Here is a 26301-nt window from a genome sequence, read left to right on the forward strand (position 1 = left end):
TCGATACCGCACATCGCCAATTCGCCGCCTACGCACTATTGTCAGCTAGTTCCACCGGACTGGACCGCGCCTCGTTTTCAACACTCCCACTACCACTACCACCAATTCATCCTCTTCGACGTGCAGCGCACTGTCGGTTCTCCTCAATCCTTGTGCATACACACCGGCTACTTCACGACACATTGTGATGTATTCACCGTGACCACGGCCTATTCCTACCCCACACTGTCAACACCAGCCGCTTCGCAAAGCGCCCGTGGGATATAGGTCCATTGACAACGACGTCGCGCTATTTCTCCTGCTTCAAGAATCCCGTCACTGAAAGCACCTGGTAGTGCGCAACAATTCACTGTTCGCATCGCATCGCATCACGTAGCCTCGCATCTTCGAGAACCTGCACCTAGCATCCCTTTGTGAGCACCGACTCACAAGCGACCTGTACCTCTCTCTCTACAACCGAAATACAATTACCGAGACATGTCTCTCACACGGCTTCTCCGCCTCCGTGGCGCCCAGCCAACCACACCACTCGCCAAGCGCCACTTTCTGTCAAATTGGGATGCTGCCGAATTCGATGATCTCAAATACTCGTACGGTCTTGAGGGTGTAGACCAAGTCGGCAACTACCTATGGGTAGACACATTCCTGTACCTCCTTGTAGGTATCTCTGGACTTCTCCTTCTTCTACGCATATCAAACATGTGGTGGAAACACAGCCGTCATCTGAGCGCAATGGGAAACTCAAAACAAAAGTACTGGGAGGTCAACCGGACAAGCTGGTGGCCGTGGCTCAACAGACATGTCCTCATGGCACCCCTATGGAAGAAGAAGCATAACGCCCAATTCCAGATTAGCAGCGCCATCGACAACGGAACTCTCCCTGGCAGATGGCACACCATAATGTTGGTCATCTATGTTGCCCTCAACGTAGCTTGGTGTGTCGCTCTCCCTTACAAGGTGCTCGACCACAAGGAGACCCTCGCTGCGCTCCGTGGACGCTCTGGAACACTTGCCGCCCTCAACCTCATCCCCACTATCCTCTTCGCCCTCCGCAACAACCCGCTCATCACTCTTCTCCAAGTCTCTTACGATGACTTCAACCTCTTCCACCGCTGGGCTGCACGCATCACCATCGCTGAGGCCATTGTCCACACGGCTGCCTGGTTGTACAACACCAAGCTCGCAGCAGGATGGCCTGCCGTTACAGCCGCTCTCCACACTGAAGGCTCATACGGCTGGGGTATGGTAGGAACCGTAGCATTTACCTTCCTTGGTATTCAAGCATGGTCGCCGTTCCGTCACGCCTTCTACGAGACCTTCCTCAACATCCACCGTCTCTGTGTCATTGCCGCCCTTCTTGGTCTCTACAAGCACTTGGAGCTGCACCACCTCCCCCAAGTCCCATGGATGCACCTGGTCTTCTTCTTCTGGGGTGCCGAGTGGGTCTGCCGATGGGCCTCGATCATCTACTATGGCTTTGGTGTCAGGCAACGATCTTCAATCACCGTTGAGGCCATGCCCGGAGAAGCTGTTCGTCTGACCATCAACATGGTCCGCGAATGGACTCCCCGCCCAGGATGTCACGTGCACATGTGGATGCCAGCCCTATCCTTGTGGTCTTCGCATCCCTTTTCGGTTGCCTGGGCTGCTACTCTCACCCCCGAATCAAAAGAAATGACACTGCCCATGCTTGAAGGCGATGTCCTCGCCCTCCATGGCCGACCTCAAAAGTCCAAGCAAATCAGTCTTGTCTGCCGTGCTCGTACAGGACTTACCCGCCATATGTACGAGAAGGCCTGCAAGAGCCCCAACGAGCAATTCACCACCTTCGGTTTCATCGAAGGTCCGTATGGCGGCCACCACAGCCTGGACTCCTACGGCACTGCGGTGCTCTTCGCCGGTGGTGTAGGCATCACCCACCAGGTCATGTACCTAAAGCACCTTGTCAACGGCTACAACAACGGCACTACTGCCACACAAAGAATAGTCCTCATCTGGACAGTCCCCACATCCGACTGTCTAGAGTGGGTACGACCCTGGATGGACGAGGTCCTCCGCATGAAGGGTCGTAAGCAATGTCTCCGCATCAAGCTCTTCATCTCAAGACCCAAGGGTCGTGTCGAGAGCAGCAGTGAGACGGTCAAGATGTACAGTGGTCGTCCGCAAGTGTCGAGCTTGATCGAAGATGAGGTCAAGAACCGTGTTGGTGCTATGGCCGTCACGGTTTGCGCGTCAGGCGGTATGGCTGATGGAGTAAGGCATGCGGTCAGACCGTTCCTTACGCAAGGTAGCGTGGATTTCATCGAGGAGGCCTTCACATACTAAGAGGGCCTTGGCCGAGAAGTCCAGTCTTGTACGATATTGTTGGCAACGTTCCGCTATATTCATTTCTTGCTTCTTCAGAACCACCTGCCATCCATCGCACCACCTCGTGCACGACGCTACGCTCGACCACCCTGGGCATGTCACACCCAGGTTCATTGTACATCATCCGACAACCCATATATCTATACTAAAACACTATCTTTCCTATCCTCCATCGTTGTTCACTTCTTGTAACTATTTGTTCATAATCATTTACTTCTTGTCCATATGTCCTCGTCTCATACTTGTCATGTCTCTCTTTGAAACTCTGATCCGGCGTTTTATGAGCGATGCATTTGTTAGCGTTGTCTGGGTTTTTGTTAGACATTCTAGCGTAGCTCTGTGTACAGTATGCCATCTACCAAAAAAGTTCATCATCATCTTCTACTGTTCTCACTCGTTGTTTTCGCCCTGCGTGTGCAATTCTACTGTGCGTTTATTGGTCTTGCAAAAGAGATGTTCTAGGACCAGGGTCCAAGCCCGTAGATCAGGGTAGCTGATATCGTTCTAGACACCTCTACATCATCTCTAAGCCCACACAGTCGTCACTTCCCCCACTTCGATCGTTTGAGGGTCCACGTAATCGCTGTCTTCCTTCCTGTGTTCGTGGCTTAGTCGACCAGGTCAGACCGCCGACTTACCCGTGTCGCGTCGGCGATTGGTCGAAACGCGTAGTGAAGTGGAGTCGGCCAACTCAAAAACCCCACAATGGTGCCGCAACGGCATAAAGTGGCGGTGACGACATGTGGCTGTACAGGTGCGACCGCAACATGGCTTGTGTCATGGCAGAGTGTATAAATAAGAAGGTGCTACTTCGGCGCCGACGGGGTCGTGCCTCTCCGAAGTACATGACAAGGCTGTAAGAACCTTGACTACAACTTTTATTATTTATATTCTCCCATCGAACCTTGATCTACAACTCGACTGTGCAACCTATACGACTCTACCTAGAGTAACCTAATCGACGAAATCCAAGTTCATTATCACACACGGAAACATCATGTCAGGCTACGGTAGCTACGACGGCTCTGGCTCCGGCTACAACCAGGGCGGCGGATACGGGCAGCAAGGAGGCTATCAACAACAGGGTGGTTATGGACAAAACGACTACAATGGCAGTGGTGGATATCAGCAGCCTCCTCCTCACCAACAACAATCTCACCATGGCTTAGCCAGCCAATACTACGGTGGTCAAGGAGGCCCTCAAGGCTACGGTCAACAAGGAGGTTACGATGCGGCACCTCCTCAGTACCAGCAGCTTCCTTCTGCTGCAGCCCACTCATCCAACTCCGGTCGCAACTCCTTGAACCAAGGCCAGTAAGTGTATCTGTACGGATTACATGTGAGACATACGCTGACTTGTTACACCTACAATCAGTCAGAATCAATATGGCGGCGAAGGTGACCCTGAGGGTGACCGCGGTATCATGGGTGGTATTGCTGGTGCGGCAGCAGGAGGATATGGTGGTCATGCTCTAGGCGGAAAAGCTGGCCACGGCGTAGCAGGCACCGTCATCGGAGCGCTCGCGGGAGCATTCGCCGGACACAAAGGCCAAGACGCGGTAGAAGACAAATGGGACGAGCACAAGGAGAAGAAGAAAGAAGAGGAAGACCGTAAGCGATATGAAGAGGAGGAGGAGCGCCGACGAAAGTACGGACAGCAACATGGCGGTCCTCCCCCAATCCAACACCACCAAGGTTCCGGCAACCGCTCGAACGACCAGCGCACCCCGGGAGACTTTGGCGGAAACTTTTCTGATTCATCTCGCGATATCAGGCTCGATGCCCATGGCGACTACACACTCCACGCCCAATGCCGCCGAGCAGATGGCTCTTACCAATCTTCTTCCATCTCCCTGAACCGCATCCTGGAAAACGACGGCGGAAGTTTCCGCTGGTCAGGCTCCAACAACAGCGGCGGTGGCGAGAACACTTACACCGTCCAGCAAGGCGACACCCTCCGTGCCATTGCCTCCCGTTTCTCCCACTGTTCCTACGAAGAGCTCGCTCGCCACAACAACATCGCCAACGCGGACCAGATCTGGCCAGGCCAGAACCTACGTATTCCAGGCGGAAACAGCAGTCGTGGAGGTGGCGGCTTTGGCAATTCTGCGCGCAACATGACGTTGAGAGATGGTGGACAGAGGCTGGAGGGTGATTTGGAACATCATGGCCAGTGGCATAGGAGGGAGATCAACCTGGATGAGAGAATTAGCAACCAGAATGGTGCTTTGGTGTTCGTTTAAAGGATAGGAATATGGAAAATGCTGAAAAGAGCTTCCATTTGGCTTCCTCACCTTTAGCCATTTAGTGTAAGAAAAAAAAGAAGACCATTATCTTTATCCGCGTCAGGCGGTTGCCAGAACATTTTGATGTACTTGCCCCACATCAGGTATGCTATCTCATAACCAGTATCATTTCACATGAGCTACAACTACGACAAGACCACTAACTACATGCCACTCGTTTACCCAAGTTGCTGCCGACGCGATAAATCTCTCATCCCAACTATTGCGCATGGTTCCCCCCAGGTGGGCCACCAGGCCCGCCAGCGAAATTCATTTGAGCTAGAACATCCCTCTTCCAACTATCATCCTCACTCTCACTCGCCGTAGAGTCGCGGTTTGCTACTCTCAATCCGCCGCCACCACCTCCTGCACCACCGGCTCTACTATCGTACGAACCGTGACTAACATATCTCGTTACTTCTTCACTATATCCGGGATCATATCCCTGGCTATGTTGTTGGGAGTCCATCGTCCATGTTTGTTGGTTTTGCTGCTGCATATTCGGGTCTGGTGATGTGTTATCGTAAGAGTGATACGGCGTGCTATCACTGTAAAACTCTCTTCCATTCCACGTCCCGCTCTGGTTTGCCTCATCTGCAGGACCGGGACGGAGCACATCAGGTACCTGACCACTTAGACCGCTACCGCTAGATTGATACTGCTGTTGTTGTGGATGGTATGCGTTTTGGTAGTTACCAGGTTGGTGCTGGTGCCCTTCATCATTGAAAGGACCAAGTCGATCAACAGGCGAATAATCCATTGGACCACCTTGTTGCGCCTGGAGATTGGGGAGGAAGGACATGCGGTTATCTGTTGGTGTGCGATCGCTAGGGTCGTGAAGTTCGACGCCTTGATTCTGGCTGGGTGGTGGGTTTTCGGGGATGCTTTGATAGTACTGTTGTCCTGGTTGTAATTGTTGCTGTTGTTGTTGCTGCTGCTGTTGCGATAACGAGAGACTATTCATTGTCGCTGTCATGCCGAGCAAGCTTGGTGCTCGAGTCGAGCTTGCCTTTAGACTTGCTGGTCCCATTCTGCCCATACCAAGCATGCTTCCGCTCATACTGGCACGTCCTGCGCCAGGCTCTTCACTGATCATTTGCGCGTCCGAGCCATTTGGATCACGAATACTGTATTGCGCAATTGTACGCATCTTCCTCGTTACCCAGCCCGCTAGGATTTTGCCTCTTTGCTTCTCGCCAAGACGAGACCTGTGGAAGTCACCCTTCTGCACGAAGGACACGATATCGATAACGAGTTGGTGTTCGTTCAAGATGGCATTTACGATGACAGGGACCATGCTTGCGAGGAAGTTGCGACGGAAAATCTCCACAACGATGACGACAAGGCCACCTGCTTGGAAAACGGCGCTGCAGATGGTCAGTAAGTGTGATCAAGGGAAAGTAGGCGGAGAATACGAACCATCCTCCAGGAACAATGTTCCGGTGGCAGCGCTCTACAGACTGCTCAATGTCCATTGAGAAATGATTAAGACCGTTGACTTCAAACGTATCGCCAATGCTGCCCAGAACAAACAGAACTTGCATGTCAACTGGCGCACCGTTGGGGCCAATCGGTCGTGTAACATTGTGTAGAAACCCTAGGTCTCCAGTGCGAACGTATCGCACGTTCGGGTCTCCGTCGACAGTCCTGCCATTGAAGCGTTCTGCATCCAACCGTTCCTTCGAGCCGTAGAAGCTATGCGCGTTCGCTTCGGACTGCACCCAAATCTCGCCATACTCGCCGACCAGACAAAGCTGGTTGGTCTCTGGGTTCACGATTGAGATTTGTGTACTAACTGGTACCATACCCGAGTCCTGGACTAAGAGAGCACCAGGTTCCGTGTCTGGGTCGACAGGCATGATGAGACCTCTTCGAAGGGCACCGACGTCGAGATGTAGTTCTATGGGTTCGATGCACATGTATGACCGCGATGCGACCATAGGATTCAGTACGTGTGAGTAAACGGTATTGATTGCCGTTCGGTCCAGACTTGCTGGCGAGAAGTGTACTCGCACACGCTGGTCTATCAAGAATTAGATTTCAGATGCTTATACAGGATCGCAACACTTACAAACGTCTACGCGTGGCCGACCGTCAGTCGCGATCATGAGATTCTTGAGCTCGTGCAGAGCCATGTTCTTGCCAGCACCTCGTGCAATAGCGTGGTCCAGCATTTGGCTGGTCGCATACGCGTCCTTGATCTTGTATCTCGACATGGTCTGGAAGAGGATGTTCGGGTTTTGCGCAAAATCGACAGGTGACACAAGGTAAGTTGGCGCTGCGAGGAAGATACCCATAACACAGGTGTGTATGAAGCCAAGACCGATCGTGCTACGAACACATCCAAGGACGGGCCGTGTGCTCGTCATCTGGCACGTTTCTTTCTGAACTTTGCACAGCGCCATGATTTGGCTGTGACCTAACTGCACAGCTATGCGTCTCTGGTCAGGTGTCCAGTATGTCCATACTAGAACAGGGAAACCAGATTGTATCCAAGCAGGTCGTATTGTGAGCTTAAGATCGCGGCAACCACTAGACTGCTTAGGTGGTTTTGTGGTGTTATAGGTATTCGGTACGTTGATCTTGAGAATAACGGCTGACTGTTTGATGTGCTGCGATACTTGCTTGACCTTCATCAAGTGGTCTACGTCAGCATTGACGAGTATAGCCTTGACCTTGAAGTCGGCAATGATATGTAGTAGTGCGGGCGCGTCTTCATTTAGCCTGTTCTGGTCGATTGGTGCCATGGGTATACACACGGCTCCAAGGACGAAACACGCGTGTACGGCATAGACAAAGTCTTCCGAGTGGGTGTACATCAAGAGCAGGTGGTCACCAGTCTGAACCTTGACCTTGTTCTTCAGGTACATGGCGACACCTGCGACCTTCTGGTCGAACTTCTTCCAGTTGACGCCTTTGCCCTCTTTACCTCGACCATCTACAGTGCAGTAGGCGAGCTCTTCAGCTTGTCGTTGTACACGCCATTGCATAAGGTCATGAATGTTGGAAAATTGGTTGAGCGGCGTCGACGTTCTGTCGTCAATAACGACTTCCCTGTGATCCACTCCGGAGTACTGCTTATCTTGAAGCATCAGGAACTGCTGGCGTGCCATCGACGCCTCGTAAGACCACATGCCGCCAGCAGGATCATCACCTAGCGCAATATTCTGGACCGACCTCTCGACGCCAAACTTGACGTGAACGCAGGGTAGCGAGCCATTGTCAAACTCTCTCCGGCAAAGCATGTTTCCAATTTCTCGTCGACCGTTCTTGATGACTCGCGGGAGTGTGTTCGGTGCAGTGATCATCACACAATACACCCGAAGGTGGTGTTCTTGATACAGTACCTCCATACATCGCTCAGAAAGAGAGTCTAGGAAAGGAATGTCAAGTTGTTGTGGTGGCCCGCCTGGATTTGTGGGAGCAGTTGATGCGGCTTGTGTCTCGATAAGGATGATTGGTAAGTATTCGCCGTTGACATAGGAATCGAAAGACGAGCTGCGCAATGTTAGGTTGATTACCCAGAGATTCGATAGCACTTACCAGTCGTAAATCTTTGGAACAGCTTTCATAATGCTGGTGACAAGATGCTGCACGAAGAAATACCTATGTTCGGCTTCTAGCTGACCGTGCTCTACCCATTCAACGCGCTGCCTAATCCGGTCCTCGTACAGGCCTAATACGAAGATTTTGCCTTCTACCACGCATCCGAGCAGTCCAGTGCGTAGAAACTCCAGTTCGAGTAGTTGCGGGGTTGGGCTGCCCTCTACGAAACGATATGGCCGAGCGTGGAAAATAGTCTCAGTGTGCTTCTGCAGCTGCCAAAACCCTCCGGACAATGATGGCGAGTCTACCCAGATCTCTCCTATGGAATAGGGTGAACACAAAAGATTAGTCTCCGGATCAACGACGGCCAGCGTCGCGTCTGGTATCGGGTAGCCAAAAGCACCGACTCTCATAGTGCCGGGTTCGTTGACACGCTTGCTCACTTCCTCTCCAATGGCCAAAACAACAACTTCGTTCAGCTTCAGTGCTTCCTTATCTAGCAATATTTCGGTCAACTCGGTTGGACTCTTCTTTTTCTTCTCCTTGGTGTTGTTCGTGGTGCCGCCTCCGATGAGACTGGAATAACCATTGGCTGCCGCGCCCTTGTCCTCGGCCTCATCCTCACCATCCGACTCTTCCGGTGCTATGCTTAACGGACATCCCATACGCTCTTCACCACCCAACCAGTCGCGTACTGAGATTATCATACCACCGTGCTCGGGCAAGCATAGCATAGGCGCAATGAGCTCTCGTGCTCTGGGATTCCTCAGAGGTCTAAAGTAACGATCTCCAAGAATCTCGTGGAATTCGCAATCAACAGTGAGTGTGTCGATCAGGCAGATCTTGACTGAGCCAAAGTTGGGTTCGGTGTTCTTCTTGAAATTCCGCGTAGCCATGGGATCCTGCTGATAGTTGTACGCTGCGCGTTTGAGGCCCGGATAGTCGGCGATCAGGATGTTCGACTTGTACTTGGTGATGAGATGTGCGTATAGACCTGGCGTCTCCATTGTCGGTGTTTCCAACCAAACTGTGGTGTGACCGCCGTAGACGGCAAATAGGACACTAAGGATGAGACCAGCGCTTTCGCGCGGATCGAGGTAGGAAAGAATGACTTCAGTCGGCGTTCTGCTCTGTACTGGCGCGACGAATTTGCCGGATGAATCTCGTAGGTTGCCGTTGAAAGTGTCCTGACTTTGGTGGTTGGCAGGTATTGTGCTAACCATGGCGCTGATACAAGCCATCTGGTGCATGATGGTGCGGTGACTCAGTACGACACCGCGCAAGTCGCCGGTTGGCGCGCGCGAGAACTCGATGTATGCTACTTCGGGTACTTGCAAGGCCGGGGTGTCGTCATGCTTCTTGGGGTGGTAGCTTCCAAACTCGTTGGTTTTCCACCACTCGACTCCGCTCGGCCACTTCAGACGGTTCTGACTAATGTCACGATGGAAGGCCTTGAGGTTGTTGTCTGTGGTCAGTGCAAGATGTGCCTGAGTTGTGGTCAAGAGGAGGATGAGTTTCTGATAATCATCGACGCTATTGATGGGTACCGCTACAACGCCTGCGATGAAGCATCCCATCAAAGCCACGACGAATTCGATAATCTCCGTGTCTCTGTACACGAGCGCTACGCGATCGCCACGATACAGGTTGCTCTTATCCCTAATGACTTTGGCTACCTTTTCAGCACGACTGGCCACTTTCTCCCAAGTGATGGAAGCCGTTTCCTTGCCCTTTGCATCCAAGACCCAGAAGGCAGTGGTCCTCGGCTGTGTGCGAGCGCGATAGCGCAATACAGCGCCGATGTTGTCGAACTTGGACATTTTGATGTTGTGGTTGTGAGGGTCGTAGACGTCGAAGGGCAGGTCTCGAGGTTCTAGTGGCAGCATTGTGTCTGCAGCACCGATGGGAAGGTCGCTCGGGTTCATCATGGGCGGTGGTATCGCAGCAGTTGGAGAGAAGGCGTCGCCTGTGGAGTAGCGGTTAGGTCCACCATACGAGTCGCGCTGGTCCTGCATCTGCTGTCCTGTGAAGTCGGAGAAATAGCCCTGGTTCACATCCAGCATCGTGCTCCTCCTGCTAGCCTCTCCCGGTGAGCCATATCCGTTCTCAAAGCCCTGCTGGGTGTCTGGGTTGAAGGCATAGTTGCCCATCATGGTCGGCTCGCGCGAGTAGTTGTATTCGGGTGTCTGTGGGCGCGGTATGAAGGTCTCACTCCCCTGGGACAGTTGAGAGGCGTTGCGCTGCAGTGACGTGGTGCGTAGGCCCAGCTGCTTCTCTTGGAAACGGCCTACCTGGCTCGGTGGGTATGCCATGTACTGGGAGTTGCCGGCGGTGCTCGTCGAGGAGCTGGCATAGTGGCCCATGGAGGAGCCCATGGTGCCCGTGGCGGAGCTGTCATGGTACGAGTCGGGTCGTGGGAGTTCAATATGCGGCGGTTGGAGTGGGTTTGGGCTTGGGTTCGGGTTTGGGGCAGAGAGGGCGGCGAGCGATGCGCTGCGGGAACCTGAGCCATCGCTCTGGGCTAAGCTCTGATGGCGCACGTCGTTCTGCAATTGCGCCGCAAATTCGGGGCCCAGGTACTGTGACAGCAGCACCGTCTTCCGCTTCTCATACCTGCGACGGGTTAGCGCACGTGGGGAGGGATGCGAATGCGACAACCAACCCCTTCTGTGTGATGTCGCCCTCCTCGAGTTCGTGGTCCAGCTCCTGCAGCTTGGCCCGCAGCTCCGGATTCGTCTCCGCCATGGTGTCTCTCCTTCGCTGTCTGTCTTCCGGCGGCAGTAGAGATGGAGCGGATGCTGTGGAGATTATACAGTGGCAATCGGCGACATGTCACTATAATGATACGAGGCGCGTGGAGGCGACGCGGAGGGCAGTCAAGGGGAATGCGCGCGTGAAGAATGGCCAAAAGGAAGACCAATGGTTGGAACAGACCCTGTCGTCGAGTGCCTGGAATCCCACATTGGCTTGAGACAAGTCAGGTACGCGCAGGCCACCACCGGCCATACAGTATGACGTTTTACCCCAGAGCGCCCAAGTGGCCGTCTTAGTCAGCCGTCGTCGCCGCCCCTGTACGCTGCTGCTGCGACCATGTGGGCGTGGCCATGGGCGTGCGCGTTGTGCCTCGGCTCGAGGATGTTGCACGCTGCGCCGGAACGCGACCGAGTGTCCAGTAATCTCAAACACCGCTCTTCACATATATGTGATACTCCTGCCTCTCTCCGCTACTAACATATCCATACCATACCATGGCTACCCTCATCCGCCCTCCGCCCGTCGACCATTCGCAATCCGAGATCGAAAATGTCCTCGAACTGACCCAGTTGTCCGACATCGACCCCAATCTCTTCACCAACACGCGTCCGCTATGGCATCCACCTGGTGCGCGCGGCATCTTCGGAGGCGCCGCCATCGCCCAGACGCTGAGTGCAGCCCAGAAGACGGTTGACCCTGACTTCACTGTACATTCCATGCACTGCTACTTTGTGCTTGCTGGCAACGCAGAGATACCCATCATATACCATGTAGAGAGGGTGCGATCGGGAAAGTCGTTTGCCACGAGGACCGTCCAGGCGCGACAACGCGGAAAGGTCATCTTCACAACTACTATGAGTTTCGTGCGCCAGAACAGCGGAGGAGCAAAAAAGGTCGAGCACGTCACTCCCATGGCAGACGTACCGGGTCCCAACGAGGGCATGGACGACATGGAACATCCCAGCGGCCACAGCCCCTTCCAGAGTCAGAGAATGCCAATCGAGAACGGCAAGTACTTTCACATGTCAGTCCCAACTTGCCCAGTCTAACCCCGTCCAGACGACTCCGATAAGCCTCACACCAAGAAGTGCCGACAGTGGGTGAAGGCACGCGGTCGCATCTCCCCCGCCGGCGGCCACGAAGCCCATCTCTCTGCTATTGCCTACATGTCTGACAGCTACTTCATCGGCACCATCGCGCGCACCCACAAGTTATGGCGCTATTCCACACAACGCAAGAGTGCCGCAAAGTCTAGCATTGACGAAGACGTGCTCAAGACACTGCTGGAGATGGATGACGCTGAGCTGAAGCGCCAGAAGTTTGTCGACGAGGCAGATATCCAGCGCATCCAGCGTATAAAGAATGGCGAAGACCCGTCAAAGGACACTGACGCGCCGCCTGAGATTGGCATGATGGTCAGTCTTGACCACACCATCTACTTCCACAACCCTCGCAGCTTCCGGGCTGACGAGTGGATCTTCACCGAGATGGAGACACCCTGGGCTGGTGACGGCCGTGGACTTGTCTTCCAGAGGATGTACACCCAAGACGGCACACTCATTGCGAGCTGTGTACAAGAGGTAAGAACTTTGCTATTCACACATGCAATCAGCTATGCTAACTTGACTAGGGCCTCGTTCGGCTTAAGCAGAACGACAGCAAGCTGTAAAGATGTAGTCACGCTTCTCAGTATTCATGTTTTCGCTTATCCACTTGTAAAGACTTAGATCCTTTATTGATTTCCAATTACACTGCAGCCGACTCATTCCATCGCTCCTTCCACTCCTTGGGCGTACCTTTTGGGCCTTCATGTACTTACGCGAGGATATCCACTTTCACATGCCTGCCGAGCGGGAAGGGTCCAACCAGTAGTCTAAAGAGACTATTGGTTAACATATTACCTTTATTCGTCATTAATTCTACACAGAAGGATCCAAGACTCACAGGCAACAGGAGGGTATACACGCTAACACCAATCCACGCTGTCAAAAGTTGCCCAAAGAAGCAACCTGGAATACGTCATGCCGTAACACCCGAATGATGCCGATCAGCCCTACCCGCACCCCTCGAAACAACCAAATCCCATGGCATACGCAACTCTTCTCCACAAATCTGCCCCAAACCCCTGGTCTCGACTTTTACAAGATGGAGGTCACGGCGTCCCAACCCCCCATCCTTTATCTAACAGCAATCCGCCCGCGTGAACATCTGAATCTCCCGATCCCCGATCCCATGAATCATCGACTCCGCATCTAGCACCACCAACTAACACTGTCGTCATCTTACCTTCACGTATGCACGCGTCAAGTTAGGGCTGCGCATATATAATAAACAACCGCATCTATGGATTCCGCTCCCGACAACCCAAATTCAATGCCTGCAGCAACCAGTGGCTCTCGCTCCAAACTTCTTTCAACAGGCCTCAAGGACTTTCTTAGCAAACCCGCTCTCAAGCATCCACAAAAGGCATTCACCGTACAACTTTGGAACGCGGAACAAAAGGCCAACCCTACTGGCAACAATCCACCTCCACGACTAGCAGCCGGACAGCAAAGAGCAGAAATGTCGACTTCAGCCAGCGGACAGGCGACGGGGGATATCGTGAGTAGCGCGAACTCGGGATTTCCGAAGACGAGCGATGCGCCAGGCGAGCAGTTTGAGCCCAGGCAAACGGCTACAAGTGAGGACTATGAGCCAGATCCGAGCAAGAGCATCAAATTGAGCCCACAAAGGCAAGCATTAGTCGACGATGTATGAGCATATACCTTCGCATCATCACCCTCAAAAGGAGAAAGCTAATGACACCCACAGATCATCGCCCTGTACTCCTGTCAGCCCACTATTCAACGAGTAAAACGTTATACACCAGACTGTGTCTACGATGACCAGTTCGTCTACGCAAACGACCGCTACAAAATGGCCGGTCAATGGTTCGCCCTTCCCAAACTCTTCAACGCTTCAATCAATGAATCTTACCAAGTAATCCGTTCCGACGACGATATCATCCAGTTCAAAAACAAGCAGTCCTGGACCTTCCGTCTGATTCCCAAGACAGCTACCATTACCGGTTTGGTAACGCTTAGTCTGGATCCTGCGACCAAGGACAGCCAATTTATGCAGATCAAGTATCACAAAGACCAGGCAAACGACAAAGATTACAGTCATGAAGGAGTGGGTTTCAGTTTCAAGAAGTGGCAGGCGGACAATGTGGTAAAGCACATGGACACGCCCGAGCTCAAAGAATTCGAGCAAGATAAGGGCGCCAACAAGGAACATGTTCGAAAGTATGGAAGTGGAAAGGAAGAAGGTAATGCACCAAAGAAGGATTTTACGAACTAGTCAAAGGTTCAGATGAGCAGCTGGTGCATCAAATGTGCCCACCAATATAATTTAAATTTTTTTTCCACAACTCCAATAACTTGGTCGCTTAGCTCAGTTGGTTAGAGCGTGGTGCTAATAACGCCAAGGTCGCGAGTTCGACCCTCGTAGTGACCATTACAGCCTTTCTTTTTGCTTTTTGAGGATATACACTGATGGAATTCCTTCTTTTTTTGCTGTTGTGGGTGTCTTTGAATGGGGGTCGGACGGTGACCACACCAACCACGATATTGACCTCTGTGAAAACTTTAATGGCGGGGTATACCATATTCACAAAGCAAACTACTTGTGTAGTTATCAAGCCTATTGCCGTCTACAGCAATATAAAACATAGACACCATGTATGTGATTAGGTTAACGTAGACCATACATTCATATATGGTCCGGTATGACCATAAATTTCAAAGTATTGTAGGTTGCAAACATAATCATTCATAGCGTGCTGACACTGCAAAGCAGTATGTTATACAAGTCAGTCACTCAAGTATATTCGTTCAGAAGCTGGTGGACCTCATTATAGATTACTACTCCAACCGCCCGAGCTATCTAGATTACTAAAGCAAAAGGCCACCTTCATTGCTTCATCAGTTGATTTACCCCAAGCCGTACCGCGCAGTGCGTATCGCAGGACACTGTAATAAATGCTAGCCGATACCACGCAATGAAAATGCTCATGGCCAGAATATGTAACATAATCGCCATAGTCCGGCCACGCCACCGAAAAGAAGAGAAGGGGGTCATTAAAGATTACAAAGGGATGTCGAAGTGTTCAACCCGTCTATCTTCCATATGCCTGTGCCGTGTTGTTGAGTAGGGGATTAAAAAAGGGGTTTGGGTAAAGTCTTGCAATAAAAGAGAGTAAGGAAGGTGAGAAGTGTGCTTTTGTACATCTTGTACAAAAGATTTTCGGGGGTGAGGTGGACAATGATCAACTGCTTAGACGAAGTAAGCGAGAGCAGCGGCACCAGCCATGAAGGCAGCGAGGGGCTTGGTGGAGCTGGCGGCACCAGTGTACTCAGGATAGCCGGGGGTGGTAGCCGAAGAAACGTGTCCGGTGGATGACGAGGCAGGAGGAGTGGCCTTGTAAGAGGATGACGGACCGGGAACGACAACACTGGTAGATGCCTCAGGAATGGGGACAGATTCCGTGATAACAGGAGGAGGAGGAGGAGGAGCGTAGTAGGAAGATACTGGGGGAACGATGATAGTGGTAGATACCTCGGGAACGGGGACAGACTCGGTAATGACAGGAGGAACCACAGGGTAGGTGGAGGGTCCGGGTACAACAATAGTGGTAGTAGTGTCAGGGCAAGGTGTCGATGACTCCTCTGGAACTTCAGGTGTCGAGCTAGGGGGAGGGACAACGATGGTCGTGCTAGACTCGGGGCAAGGAGTAGACGACGACTCTGGCACCTCGGGCATGGAGCTTGGTGGCGGGACTACGATGGTAGAGTAGATGGTCGTCTCCTCTGGCACGTAGGGAGTTGAGCTTGGAGGTGGCACCGTGACGGTCTCAGTCTCCGGGCAAGGAGTGGACGATGATTCAGGAACTTCTGGTGTAGAGCTTGGTGGGGGGACTGCGATGGTAGTAGTAGAGACCTCGGGAGTCGAGCTGAGGGGCGGCACGGTAACAGTCTCTGTATCTGGGCATGGGGTGCTGGAGTATTCGACCGGAGGAGTGTAGGTAGAAGTCACAACTGGGGGAGTGTAGGTAGATGTAATAACCGGAGGGGTGCTGGTCTCTTCACAGGGTGTGCTGGAGGACTCAACAGGAGGAGTGTAGGTGGAGGTGACAACCGGAGGCGTGTATGTAGATGTGACAACAGGAGGAGTGCTTGTCTCATCACATGGCGTGCTGGATGATTCCACCGGTGGAGTATAAGTTGAGGTAACAACTGGAGGAGTGTAGGTAGAAGTTACAACTGGGGGAGTGTAGGTCGATGTAACGACAGGAGGGGTGCTGGTCTCCTCACAGGGTGTGCTGGAGGATTCAACAGGAGGAATATAGGTTGAAGTAACCACCGGGGGAGTGTAGGTGGAGGTGACGACAGGCGGAGTGTAAGTTGATGAGGATACGACAGGAGGGACAGTACTCGAGACCTCTGGGATGCTGCTGCTTTCCTCATCGCAAGGAGTGCTGAACGCCTCGGGAGGGGGTCCGCCATATCCACTGGAGATCGCTGGGGTCTCGGAGGATGAAGGAACATCGTATCCGGCCTGTGTATTGTCAGAACTTGACGATCGAACAATTGGCGATCTCGGTGACGACTTACAGAAGACGGCATAGCATAGCCACCGGTAGATGCGCCGTACTCGCCGCCGTACTCGCCACCAGACTCTCCGCCGCTCTCACCACTCCACTCTCCGCTAGACTCTACGCCCTTGGACTCTCCGCCCCAGGATCCGCCATATCCCTTGTGTCCGCCGTAGCTACCTCCGCCATGGGGAGCAGCGTACACAGCGCCCACAAGGGCCATCATCGCGAAAGAGTATCTCATTTTGCTTTGGATGGGGATTTTCTGTTTGTATCAAAGTTGATCAAGTCGGAGGTGCGGAATTGAAGTAACAAAGCAACCGTAGCGAAAGAGCTGCTGTAGAAGTGTTCGAAGACTTAGTAGAACTTGAATGGCACGACAGATAAGACAGAGGAGAAGGAGATACTTAATATACTCATTAGGAGAGGCGGGATCTCCGCAGTCTACCAGCCTTCTGCTTTGCCATACCCGTAAAAAGCCACAACAGGGTCACATCCACGCACGACGGTTGAGGGGCACCGAAGTCGTTCTCCACAATCATGCGAACGGAATTTAGTTCAAAGTCTCCACAAGTCCATCATGGTTGTAACGTCGATCATACCATGGAATGAGGCTCCTTCAGAGTGTGAGACATGTCTAGCAACGCTCGCTGGCCAAATTTGCCCTAGCAACCGGCCAACACTTTCCGTGGTCAGCCCACGGCTACACCAAGTTCTATCGAGGTGCATGAAGCTTACCAAAATAGTCCGTACAGTAAGCCTTGGAAGAAAACGGCGTCCAATATAGGGTTGGCAGCGTTGAAAGTTGGGGCTTACAGCTGTACTCCAGCCACCATAACAAAGACTAACTGGCAGTGACATCACGCAGTCTAGAAATGGCATAGCTCCCCAGCTGCACAAACCGAGCGCTGTAATACTGGCCTCCAAACCGTGTCTTCATATTGTTTGGTACCATTCGGTGAGATAAAGATCATAATACAAGTCCGGATCTAGGCAATTAACCTGCATTGCGCGGAGTAAGTGCCGTTAAGGCATTGTGGGTTCATCTCTCGCGAGCCACGGGCTGTGCATGGATGGTGAGACTCCGTAGAACAGTGCCGCCAATCGAATATCTGGACACTGCTGATATCGGTGTTGAGCAATATAGCGAAAAACAAAGTTCCTTTCCCTTGTTGTTCAGAGACTGTAAAGTGGAAATTTGCGCTCGGTGACAAGGATCCCGCCACACAATTTCCCAACTTCTGCTGAGCCTGGAACTGCGCGAACTAAGATCCTCGCTCCTTCGCATACGGGAAGTACTCAGATGCGGCAAGAAGACATGTGCATTGCGCGGACTGTTTCCCGTGTTCATGCCACCCGTGGGAACAGCGTAGCCAGTCTCAATAGTTTTGACTGTTTGAACCAGCCACTGTTAGTAGCTAAGACCGTGGCTGCAGATACATGTATTGAAAACCAGTGAGTTACTATATCGTGAAAGCCTCAGCGCAACGCGGTTGGTGGACTCCCTGGAGACTGGTAGTGTCCCAGCAGGCTGGCGTAACGTTCGCTTGCCTCCGTTACCCCGCATGGCTCCAACCAGTACCTGCAGTCTTGCAGAGCACGATCGTGATACTTTTGTGGCTTGAAGTTCCCTTTCCTGTCCTCGTGAAGATTTAATCACGCGTCAGCTTGAAAGTCGGCCATGATTCCTGCAGCTGCAGCCGCCGTTTGGGAGTGGGCTGCGAGGATCGCAGCACACTTGAAATTAGTTCTGCTGGTAGGACGAACAAGACCTGCCGCGTACTCCGGCATCGCTGCTCACTGGCGCTTCGCGCAAGCGGCCGTAATACCTGCGTACGCACAACGGTCGAACGGAAAGCTCCACCACCCTGCACAAGCGTAGGAAAAACGAATTTTATCAATACCATCAGATCTCCTGTTGGTCCACCAGCAGATCATGACCTCGCTTTAAGCCAATCCTGGTTCTAGATTGCGATCACGAAACAGTTGCTAAGAGTGTGGAACATGCTATCTGTTGTCCTGTCGATCGACCCTTGCTTGGAGTCCTAGAAGTATCGAAGCACGATGTGTGACGAGTGACACAATCTGATATCAGCACGGGAATATTGTCCAAAGATCCTTCGTAGGTTGAGGTTGATGAAACCCTTTTTTCGTCCCTCAGTTTCTCCAGTTACAACTAGCAGCACCTCGACATCCGTCAGATCTTGGGGTTGCTCGATGATTGACAGTTCTTCCATAGCCCTGAGTCGTACTTTGACGAATCCACATGGATAGTGCAGGTGGTCTCATACGTTGTGTTGCCTAGCAATCGTGTGACTGACAACCGACATGGTAGATTGAACTGGTGTGGCTGACTGATCACATACGCTGTGTACATTGACGCTGGTGGCAGACGCGCTGTATTTTCCACGAAGACGCTGTGCACCAGATCTGTAAAAGCACGCCAAGTCTAGTACAGCTCGACTAATCGTCATCATCGCTTTCTGTACCGCTATCCCAGCCTTCATCGTACTCCTCTGCAAGAACTTGTAAGCCGTTACAGAGTGTTTCTTTTTCTTCGATGCCCGTCATCCGCTTGACGATTTGCTCCACTGCTCGGATCTGATCAGCAACAGCGGTACTTGTCGTGAGTCCAGTGTGCACGGCGAGCTTAGTGGAGTGATCGGACCCTACGTCCAGTATCGACCGAGGAAAGCTGTCAAGTAGAGGAAATAGTAGTGGTGCGGCAAACCTGGATCGCATTAGCATACGTTCGAATTCCGGCGTCTCACCCTGACCATGCAGTGGACGTAACATCAACGTCGCAGCCACAAGAGGGGATCAAACAGTTGCAGACCCGTCCAATCGCGACAAAGCATAGTGTAGTACAAAACGCAGATACTCACCTCTGCAATGCTGGTCCACTGTCGAACCTGTCATGAGGATCACGTTCGTTATCTTGAGACAGAACCCACTCCCCACGAGAAGCCTCTGCCCGTCCAAAAACGTGTTCTTTCTTTCCTTTCTTGGTAACCGTCCTATATTCGCGACTGAAGGTATCAATATCAAAATTACTTAGTCGATCGTCACTTTCACTAGTCTGCCTCGACGTCATGGAACCGACTTTTTCTGCTTGTTCGACTTCGTCCAAAGCTTTAGCTGACAAAACGTCTGGATCTGCCAAACTCATCTCGAGTTTTGCTATGCGTCGTTTTCCTGTACTGTTGATGGTGTTTTCCAGATCCTGGAGCGTGCCTCGTCCGCCCAAAGATGCTCTCAATCGTGAAGATATGGTCATGCTCTCCAGACCGACGACTTGCAAAGCTGCAATGTGCCAGGGCGACGTGGTGTCAACTGACAAGTAACCTGGTAATTTGGCGGGACTATTCGACATTGGCACATATACTGATGACTGCTCGCCAAGCACGTGGAGCGATCGTGCTGAATTCGTGATTTGTTGCAAACGTTTTTCCTAAAGTGTTTTAGTAATTCGCTGTATTGCGATGTTGAACAATGACCTACCCGAGGAGTCGTAGTATTGGCGCCGTGGTCACCCAAGCCCCAGGTCCAGATACTCAACTTTCCGTACTCGTCCCTCAATCTCTCTAGCCAACCTGACGTCCAGCCTCCCCAAGCGTCGTCAACACCCGTGAAGATTTGCAGTCCCTGGATACCATCGCATTCTTCAACGAATGGCCGCAGATCCCTATCGACTAAGTCGACCTCCCTCTCAAGCTTCTCGAACAGTTCCATGCCTACATCCCAACTCTCAAAAGGCATGAGCTTGTCGTTTACATCAAACTCAGACAATTGAACGATCGATTTTGGATGATAGTAGACACGGCTGTAGTCAGACCAGTACCGGACAGACGATGCACTGAGTGGGGGAGGATCCAGGCCGGCATCAAGGTGCTCCTGGTAGGCGGACTGTGGAATAGTCTCGGCTGCGCGCTGGACAATAGGCTTGGATGGCCAAACCCCGTTCTGGTCTAATATACTCCTGTCGTCCTCGGCCTCGTACAGCGCATTGATTTTTCTCATACTGCCAAAAGCACCTTTGAGGTCGTATATGAGCGTTCTTGGTGTGAAAGTATCGGATCCATCTGGAGCAACACCTGGCCTGAAAAGTACATCATGGTTGACAGGCGACTCTGTCTCAGGTGGATATGTGAAGTAGGACTCCTATGAGGATGTCAGGTTAAGCGTAATGAGCAGTTTGGCATAATGGATCATGAGACAGATATGTGAGGTGACCAGAACAGTGGGCGCAAGAGGAAGCAATGTATGTGAAAGAGTGTGCGAGCTCGATGTTTCCAGCGCTAGAAGTCAGTGCGCTATGAAACCGGTTCGCGGGAGTGGTGATTGATGAAATGCCAAGATCTCGCGACTTACCTGTGTATTCCAAAAGTGAGTGCCCAGGTAGTTACTTTGCTTGCCGAACTGTAAAGTCACGACTTCGTGCATCGTGAAGAAAGTTGCGTGACAGAATCTCAAAGTAGCTTGTATAAACGACGAGTTAGTGTTGGTTTAAGGGAGTGAGATGAATTGAATGCCGATGGTGCAGATGGAGGCAAAAGGTGATTGGTGAGGTCAAGCTCTGCTTTTGCCCCGCACGTGGACACGCGACGAGGAAAGAGCGACTCCACTACAGCAGTGACGCTCCATTGCTGCTTGTAAAAATTCGAGATGAAAATAACCAAGTGAAGTTTCGCGTACGGGGCAAGGAAATGTACTGGTTGATTGTATTGGCCTATGGATGTTTAGTGATTTTACATGTTGTCTTAACCCATAAGCTGCAACTGATCGGTTGGCGGCCATCTGGTCTGCGCAAAGCTCAAACATCGTTTGATGCTCTGCAGATACTTCCTGGTCATTTCGTCACTCATGATATGTGCCGCGTTCTTATCGCTTTCATGCAGCTTTTCTCGCGCACTTCTCTCGTGAATGCCCACCATGGTGACACCGATGGGCCATGCCGCCTTACCAATACTAAGACGTAAATATCCATCATTCGCGTCGACGTATCTTCGCTCCTGTGCAGCGTGCACAATCTCTACAACGGGTTCGACGATGCTGTCTGGAAGATCGAACTTTTCTAGCTTCTTGAACAAGGGTCGCATGTTTTCACGTGCTTGCACCATAGCAGCATAGGCTTGTTTTCCTTGGTAACTCTCTTTGACTTCGGCATCTCGACGTAGGAGCGTGAGATCCCATTCTTTCAGCACCATGGTAAAGTAGCTCGCTAGTTGCCTGAAGAGGAACTCACGGCCTTGCTTGTCCTTGGGTACCTGGAGATTGACCTTCATGTCCTTCTCGGGTACTAGTTGTAGTGTTGTGGGTATCGGACCGTCAGTCATGATGGCTGCGAGGCTGTCCGCGCCCACGCGCTTCTTGTATCGCTTGAGACGTTGTTTGTGTGTCTCGCCAAACAGTCGTGCTGGTTCATCGAGGGCTCTCAGCTTTGCGACCAGCTCTTCGTCTTCGATGTCTTCCTCTTCGGGTACCGGTGTGCCATCTCCTTCGCCCTCCTTGTTCTTGGGCGGAAGATCAGGGAGCCCTAGTCGCCTTCGCCGCTGCCTTTCCTCTGCCTCTTCCTCTTCTTCTCTTATACGTCTTGATTCTTCGGCCATGCGCATTCGCTTTTCCCGGCGCTCAGCTTCTCTTTCAGCCTCGTCCTCCTCAGCTTTGCGCTTCTTCTCCAGCCGCTCTCGCCGCGCCTTCTCGGCAGCTTCTTGCTCCGCGACGTATGCAGCTTGCCGTTGCGCTTCGATCTCGCTGCGCTTCAGGTACTTTTTCTCGGTTGACTCGGCAGGCGAGGCTGTATCTTTGCCCTTCTTGATGTGAGCGGACATCAGCTTTGCGAAGTCCATGTTTGCGATTGTGATGCTCCGTGTGCGGTGTGATTTGACGTGTCGAGGATGGGTGAGTGACGGTTGCGACCTGGGCATTCACCTGGGCTGCAGGGTACTTGCCGAAGGATGGCGCTAGTGGGAGCTCTCCGCGTCGCGCTCCTTCACCCAAACTCTCCAACAATACTTCCGCATCCCGCGCCTGACGTCACACTGTCACGAAATTCCCACGACTTTGTCGCAGAATCATCGCGAACATCCTGCTATATCCGTCATCCTAACTGCTTACAAGGCTGCATAGCTCGCCATGGCTGCTCCTGCGAAGATTGATCGTCAAACAACAACGCCCTTCCTTTTGCGCCTCTTCTTCAAGCAGGGCTCATTTAACAGGTATGTGTTTCTGTGTCTATTCGCTCATTCAAACCGACTGTTCGCCTGACGAACCAAAGGCTAGACGAGTTTGACCCAGCACTACCACGCCTTCCAAGAAACGTTCAAATCTACACATGGCAGAGCTGTAGTCTGCGCGAACTATGCACGCTACTTCTCAGCGCAGTTCCGACATTACTACCACAACCGTATACTGGATCGCGTATCGCATTTCGACTCGTCTACCCAGACATCCAAGGCTCCAACCGGCCAGACGCACCAGGACGCTTCATATCGCGAGACATAGGCTCGGTCATTGTAGGCGCGCCATCACGGAATGAGGACACCGACATGGAAGGTGCCGACGGCGAAAGTGCTGCAGAGGCTCTCAAGCAACTCGATGGTGACCCAGACAAGACATTGGCGGATGTCAGGTTTATGATAGGCGACTATGTAGCATGTGCCATACTCCCGCCGCTGCCCGACGGCAGTGTACCAGCTGCCCCTCCGCCACTATCTGGACCGGGCAGGGGACCTCCAGGACAATACGGGCGGGGGCGCGAGAACGGTTTCGGTGGAAGAGGCGACTATGGTGGGTTTGGCAGAGGGGGCAGAGGAGGTGGAGGTAGATTTGATGACGGGAGACTAGGTAGAGGCGTACCATTTGGTGAATGGAGGAGAGGCGAAGCGCCGCCAGAGCGAGAGCCAGGCTTTGGAAGAGGAGGAAGAGGGCGAGGTGAAGATGACTGGCGCGATCGTGGCAGAGGCAGAGGACGGTGGTAGGAAACAATCTCAGTGGTGAACTTCACCGCATCCTTGCTGCGACTCGAAGACGGCACCGAAGTCGTATGAGCTAGCAGCTATACGAGACTTGCAAGTATCTTTCGAAACGCGTGAGTGGCTGTAAATGCTCTCAAGACTCAGAGCTAACGCTGATTCTGAAGAAGGTAGTGCAAATGCATCCAAATCTCAAGATTCCAAATCGTTGGACTGCCGCCAGACTTGAGCGCCTCCTTACCTTTTCACCTGCTTCCTCTCAATCGCTCCGGTGCATTCTCATGTTAAGCAAAATCCCTGGACGTCATCACAGTGATCACGCTAGGGTTAAAGGGCAATCGCGCTTTGGGTAACCCTTCCTGGCTGTGAACGTAGAGAAGCCGAGCTCCAAAGATCTGCCGTTGCGGGTCTTCAGATACCACTCTGTTGTACTGAGGCAGTCTCCTCACTCTCTGCCTCTGTAACTGCAAGGCCCGGTCTAGCCTGATCCACATCGTTGCCGCTTTCGTCTTTTTAGCTGCCAGATGGAATACCCTGGACCGGTGCCATACTGCGAGGTGAACTCCTACCCAAATAGTTCACGCCGACTGCGCCGGTCTACGAAGCTGTTTCTTGTGTGTGAGTAGAACTAGAAGGGAGGAAAACCTCTGGACACGAGTGGAGAGAAATTAATGATAACTTGCAACCTTACTTCTGCCCGAAGAAAAAAAGGTCGATCCCAAGTTAGGACATGACGTCTGTGGATACATGTGGTCTGTATCGATCAGAGCAGTTCAGAGAAGTGTTAGCACGTCGGGAAGATGCACCAAATCTACTCATCAAGCATCAAATGTGCTCATCAGGCTACGCGGAGAAGACACGAACTACGATATTGATCACATGATAAGCTATTTGTAACGCCTGCAAAGGTGTGTTTCCGATCGTTGCAAAAACGACGTGATATATCGACACTGTCGCTGATGCGTTGCTCAAGGATAAATGGGCAAGGCGTATTCGGACAACCCAAGAAGGTGCACCAGCGAGTGAAAACTCGCTGGTGCTGAGGGATCTTGAGACATCCCGTGGAGAATTCTGATCGGCATTATAGAATACGCAAACTCGACGTGTGAACCTCTCGGTTCAGCTGGTTCTCGGAGCCACCGTAGGTCGGAGTTCGCACGGGCTTGCCGCCATAATCACGATACAGGACCAATACCGCTACAAGACCTTGGATATCCGTCCCGCAACAGATCTGCGTCCGATTCTCAAGCACTACTCACATCACATCTCTCAGCCCCCAAATCACATTCGCGCTCTTTTCAAGTCATGTCTGTGCATGGCGATATCACTCACGCCATTCACCAGGTGGTAGTAAGAATAGCAGTGTCGGCACGCTGCAGAGCTGAGATGGTGTGTTGGACCTCATGGTTGGGGACAAAAAGGTGTGGAGGCGAAGCAAGCGATGTGACATACGCATATACACGTGGGGTACCGGATGCGGGAGAAAGGGACAAAGAACGTCATCTCACTTTGAGAGAAACATGCAGCTGCATTGTCAAGCTGGAACTCATGGCTCACTAAACATTGTCGTTCTAGAAGGCGGGAAATCTGAGGTCGCACAGTTCACTTGGGCACCTTTGGCGTTGATAAGCTGAGTCTGGAAGATCACATGACTGAAGGGCTGATCATGATTGGCAGGCACTACCGACATTCCACCAACAAGTTTGCTCGGGTCGCTGAAGGTTCGTCTGTCCACTTGCATGCCATGTATGCAGGGTTTCGAGAACATCCACGCAAGGGCTTTGTTGTCTCGTCAGAGATGCGTCTATCGACCGCTCTTCTGAGGCTGAGAGAAGGCTCGCAGATAGTTTCTTCGCGTCCAGTCCGGGTAAGATGCAGCATTAGCGACATCTGGCGTGATTCGCTGTAAGCGGGAGACGTTGATCAGGCGATCCACCCTGTACGCTAGATGTGAAGGAAGTATGCAGGGTCGTTAGCTGGAGATTAGACGCCGTATACGAAGGCCTATCGACACAATCCTGTGGCAGACCCGGCAATCACAGCGGAAGCTATCGTTAGCGGGAGCTTGGCAGTCATGCAGAGTGCGTCAAAGAAGAGATGATGGTTCAATGAAGGAGGGACATGGATGTTACACCGCATGTCGCGCAAGATGCGCCTGGCTACCAATCAGTACGAGCTAGTGGTGTGTAGCAGGTCAACCGATGTGCAGACATGGGCAGAGACTTCAGATGCAGACTCTCAATCCTAAAAAAGACCTTGGGCTTGGGCTGAGGCACAGACATACTGAGGCAGTGAAGATTGGGTTGATAGATTCGATTCGATTCGATTCGACTCGATTGAATCTTGATTCGACTCACGCATGCAAGAGCTCAGGCCTTGTCGCATCAACCTCAAGCGCATGCTTGAGGCTCAGTCCATATTGAAAGATGTGCGCATACCCAACCGTCATTCTATGTTGTTCGTGCCTGATCTAGAAGGCCTGCATACCAAGTGAAGCCGTTGTATGCAAGGGCATGAATGACTTATGGTTCCGGTCGGTACCTGCCTCATCCCACATGGCCGGCATCCGCCCTTCCTGGACCCGGGCCAAATGGTTAACGGGTAGTTTATCGGATGAAGACTGGCCAATTATCACCAGACGTTGTTCCGATTGCATCATGGAAGGATTGACAGTGGGGAAGTGGATCACCTGCCAGCAGGTAGCGCAGAAAATGCGGTCAGTACGGTTTCGGAAGGACCGATG

The 26301-nt window shown here is 52.2% G+C and overlaps 9 protein-coding genes and 1 non-coding gene across 10 annotated transcripts; 6 read left to right on the plus strand and 4 right to left on the minus strand.

Annotated features, from left to right (window-relative positions):
* Positions 1-477: 477 nt before the first annotated feature.
* Positions 478-2325, plus strand: CC77DRAFT_1010403 (hypothetical protein; the record flags this gene model as incomplete). The annotated part of the gene is made up of 1 exon (XM_018523648.1): positions 478-2325. One exon carries the CDS (start codon positions 478-480, stop codon positions 2323-2325), a length of 1848 nt encoding a protein of 615 aa, XP_018383867.1.
* An 809-nt stretch (positions 2326-3134) lies between these two features.
* On the plus strand, positions 3135-4610 carry CC77DRAFT_1032567 (CNVH-domain-containing protein; the record flags this gene model as incomplete). The annotated part of the gene is made up of 3 exons (XM_018526746.1): positions 3135-3141; positions 3372-3681; positions 3743-4610. The coding sequence occupies 3 exons, from the start codon at positions 3135-3137 to the stop codon at positions 4608-4610; spliced, it is 1185 nt and encodes a 394-aa protein (XP_018383868.1).
* Positions 4611-4752: 142 nt separating this feature from the next.
* On the minus strand, positions 4753-11179 carry CC77DRAFT_1022024 (acetyl-CoA synthetase-like protein). The gene is made up of 5 exons (XM_018525379.1): positions 10861-11179; positions 8196-10811; positions 6724-8150; positions 6072-6675; positions 4753-6019 (listed from the first exon to the last, which is right to left on the minus strand). The coding sequence occupies exons 1-5, from the start codon at positions 10941-10943 to the stop codon at positions 4873-4875; spliced, it is 5877 nt and encodes a 1958-aa protein (XP_018383869.1). The 5' UTR covers positions 10944-11179; the 3' UTR covers positions 4753-4872.
* A 267-nt stretch (positions 11180-11446) lies between these two features.
* On the plus strand, positions 11447-12621 carry CC77DRAFT_1032569 (Thioesterase/thiol ester dehydrase-isomerase; the record flags this gene model as incomplete). The annotated part of the gene is made up of 3 exons (XM_018526747.1): positions 11447-11960; positions 12012-12532; positions 12583-12621. 3 exons carry the CDS (start codon positions 11447-11449, stop codon positions 12619-12621), a joined length of 1074 nt encoding a protein of 357 aa, XP_018383870.1.
* A 704-nt stretch (positions 12622-13325) lies between these two features.
* On the plus strand, positions 13326-14291 carry CC77DRAFT_939509 (hypothetical protein; the record flags this gene model as incomplete). The annotated part of the gene is made up of 2 exons (XM_018534678.1): positions 13326-13703; positions 13764-14291. The coding sequence occupies 2 exons, from the start codon at positions 13326-13328 to the stop codon at positions 14289-14291; spliced, it is 906 nt and encodes a 301-aa protein (XP_018383871.1).
* Positions 14292-14373: 82 nt separating this feature from the next.
* On the plus strand, positions 14374-14447 carry CC77DRAFT_t60. The gene has a single exon. It is a non-coding gene; the product is annotated as a tRNA-Ile (tRNA).
* Positions 14448-15168: 721 nt separating this feature from the next.
* On the minus strand, positions 15169-17004 carry CC77DRAFT_191201 (hypothetical protein). The gene is made up of 2 exons (XM_018530554.1): positions 16604-17004; positions 15169-16547 (listed from the first exon to the last, which is right to left on the minus strand). Exons 1-2 carry the CDS (start codon positions 16826-16828, stop codon positions 15267-15269), a joined length of 1506 nt encoding a protein of 501 aa, XP_018383872.1. The 5' UTR covers positions 16829-17004; the 3' UTR covers positions 15169-15266.
* CC77DRAFT_191214 (hypothetical protein) lies at positions 16986-17546 on the minus strand. The gene has a single exon (XM_018530555.1). The coding sequence runs from the start codon at positions 17464-17466 to the stop codon at positions 17143-17145; it is 324 nt and encodes a 107-aa protein (XP_018383873.1). The 5' UTR covers positions 17467-17546; the 3' UTR covers positions 16986-17142.
* Positions 17547-19047: 1501 nt separating this feature from the next.
* On the minus strand, positions 19048-22433 carry CC77DRAFT_1032571 (tubulin nucleotide-binding domain-like protein; the record flags this gene model as incomplete). Its single annotated transcript, XM_018526748.1, has 4 exons — positions 19048-19315; positions 19470-20035; positions 20086-20745; positions 21516-22433. The coding sequence occupies 4 exons, from the start codon at positions 22431-22433 to the stop codon at positions 19048-19050; spliced, it is 2412 nt and encodes an 803-aa protein (XP_018383874.1).
* Positions 22434-22719: 286 nt separating this feature from the next.
* On the plus strand, positions 22720-23564 carry CC77DRAFT_1032573 (hypothetical protein; the record flags this gene model as incomplete). Its single annotated transcript, XM_018526749.1, has 2 exons — positions 22720-22802; positions 22862-23564. 2 exons carry the CDS (start codon positions 22720-22722, stop codon positions 23562-23564), a joined length of 786 nt encoding a protein of 261 aa, XP_018383875.1.
* Between the last annotated feature and the right edge of the window lie 2737 nt (positions 23565-26301).

The sequence above is a fragment of the Alternaria alternata genome (genome assembly GCF_001642055.1).
Source record: "Alternaria alternata strain SRC1lrK2f unplaced genomic scaffold CC77scaffold_15, whole genome shotgun sequence".
In the NCBI taxonomy this organism is placed as follows: Eukaryota; Fungi; Ascomycota; class Dothideomycetes; order Pleosporales; family Pleosporaceae; genus Alternaria; species Alternaria alternata.

Bases quoted from the DNA above. Each gene is read 5' to 3' on its own strand.
- CC77DRAFT_1022024 (XM_018525379.1), bottom strand. From the start codon at position 10,943: ATGGCGGAGACGAATCCGGAGCTGCGGGCCAAGCTGCAGGAGCTGGAC. The intron at 8,151-8,195 runs GTAAGTGCTATC...AACATTGCGCAG, and splicing joins GTTCCAAAGATTTACGACTG to CTCGTCTTTCGATTCCTATG. The intron at 6,676-6,723 runs GTAAGTGTTGCG...AATTCTTGATAG, and splicing joins TCGGCCACGCGTAGACGTTT to ACCAGCGTGTGCGAGTACAC.
- CC77DRAFT_191201 (XM_018530554.1), bottom strand. From the start codon at position 16,828: ATGAGATACTCTTTCGCGATGATGGCCCTTGTGGGCGCTGTGTACGCT. The intron at 16,548-16,603 runs GTAAGTCGTCAC...GACAATACACAG, and splicing joins GCTATGCTATGCCGTCTTCT to GCCGGATACGATGTTCCTTC.
- CC77DRAFT_191214 (XM_018530555.1), bottom strand. From the start codon at position 17,466: ATGCCATTTCTAGACTGCGTGATGTCACTGCCAGTTAGTCTTTGTTAT.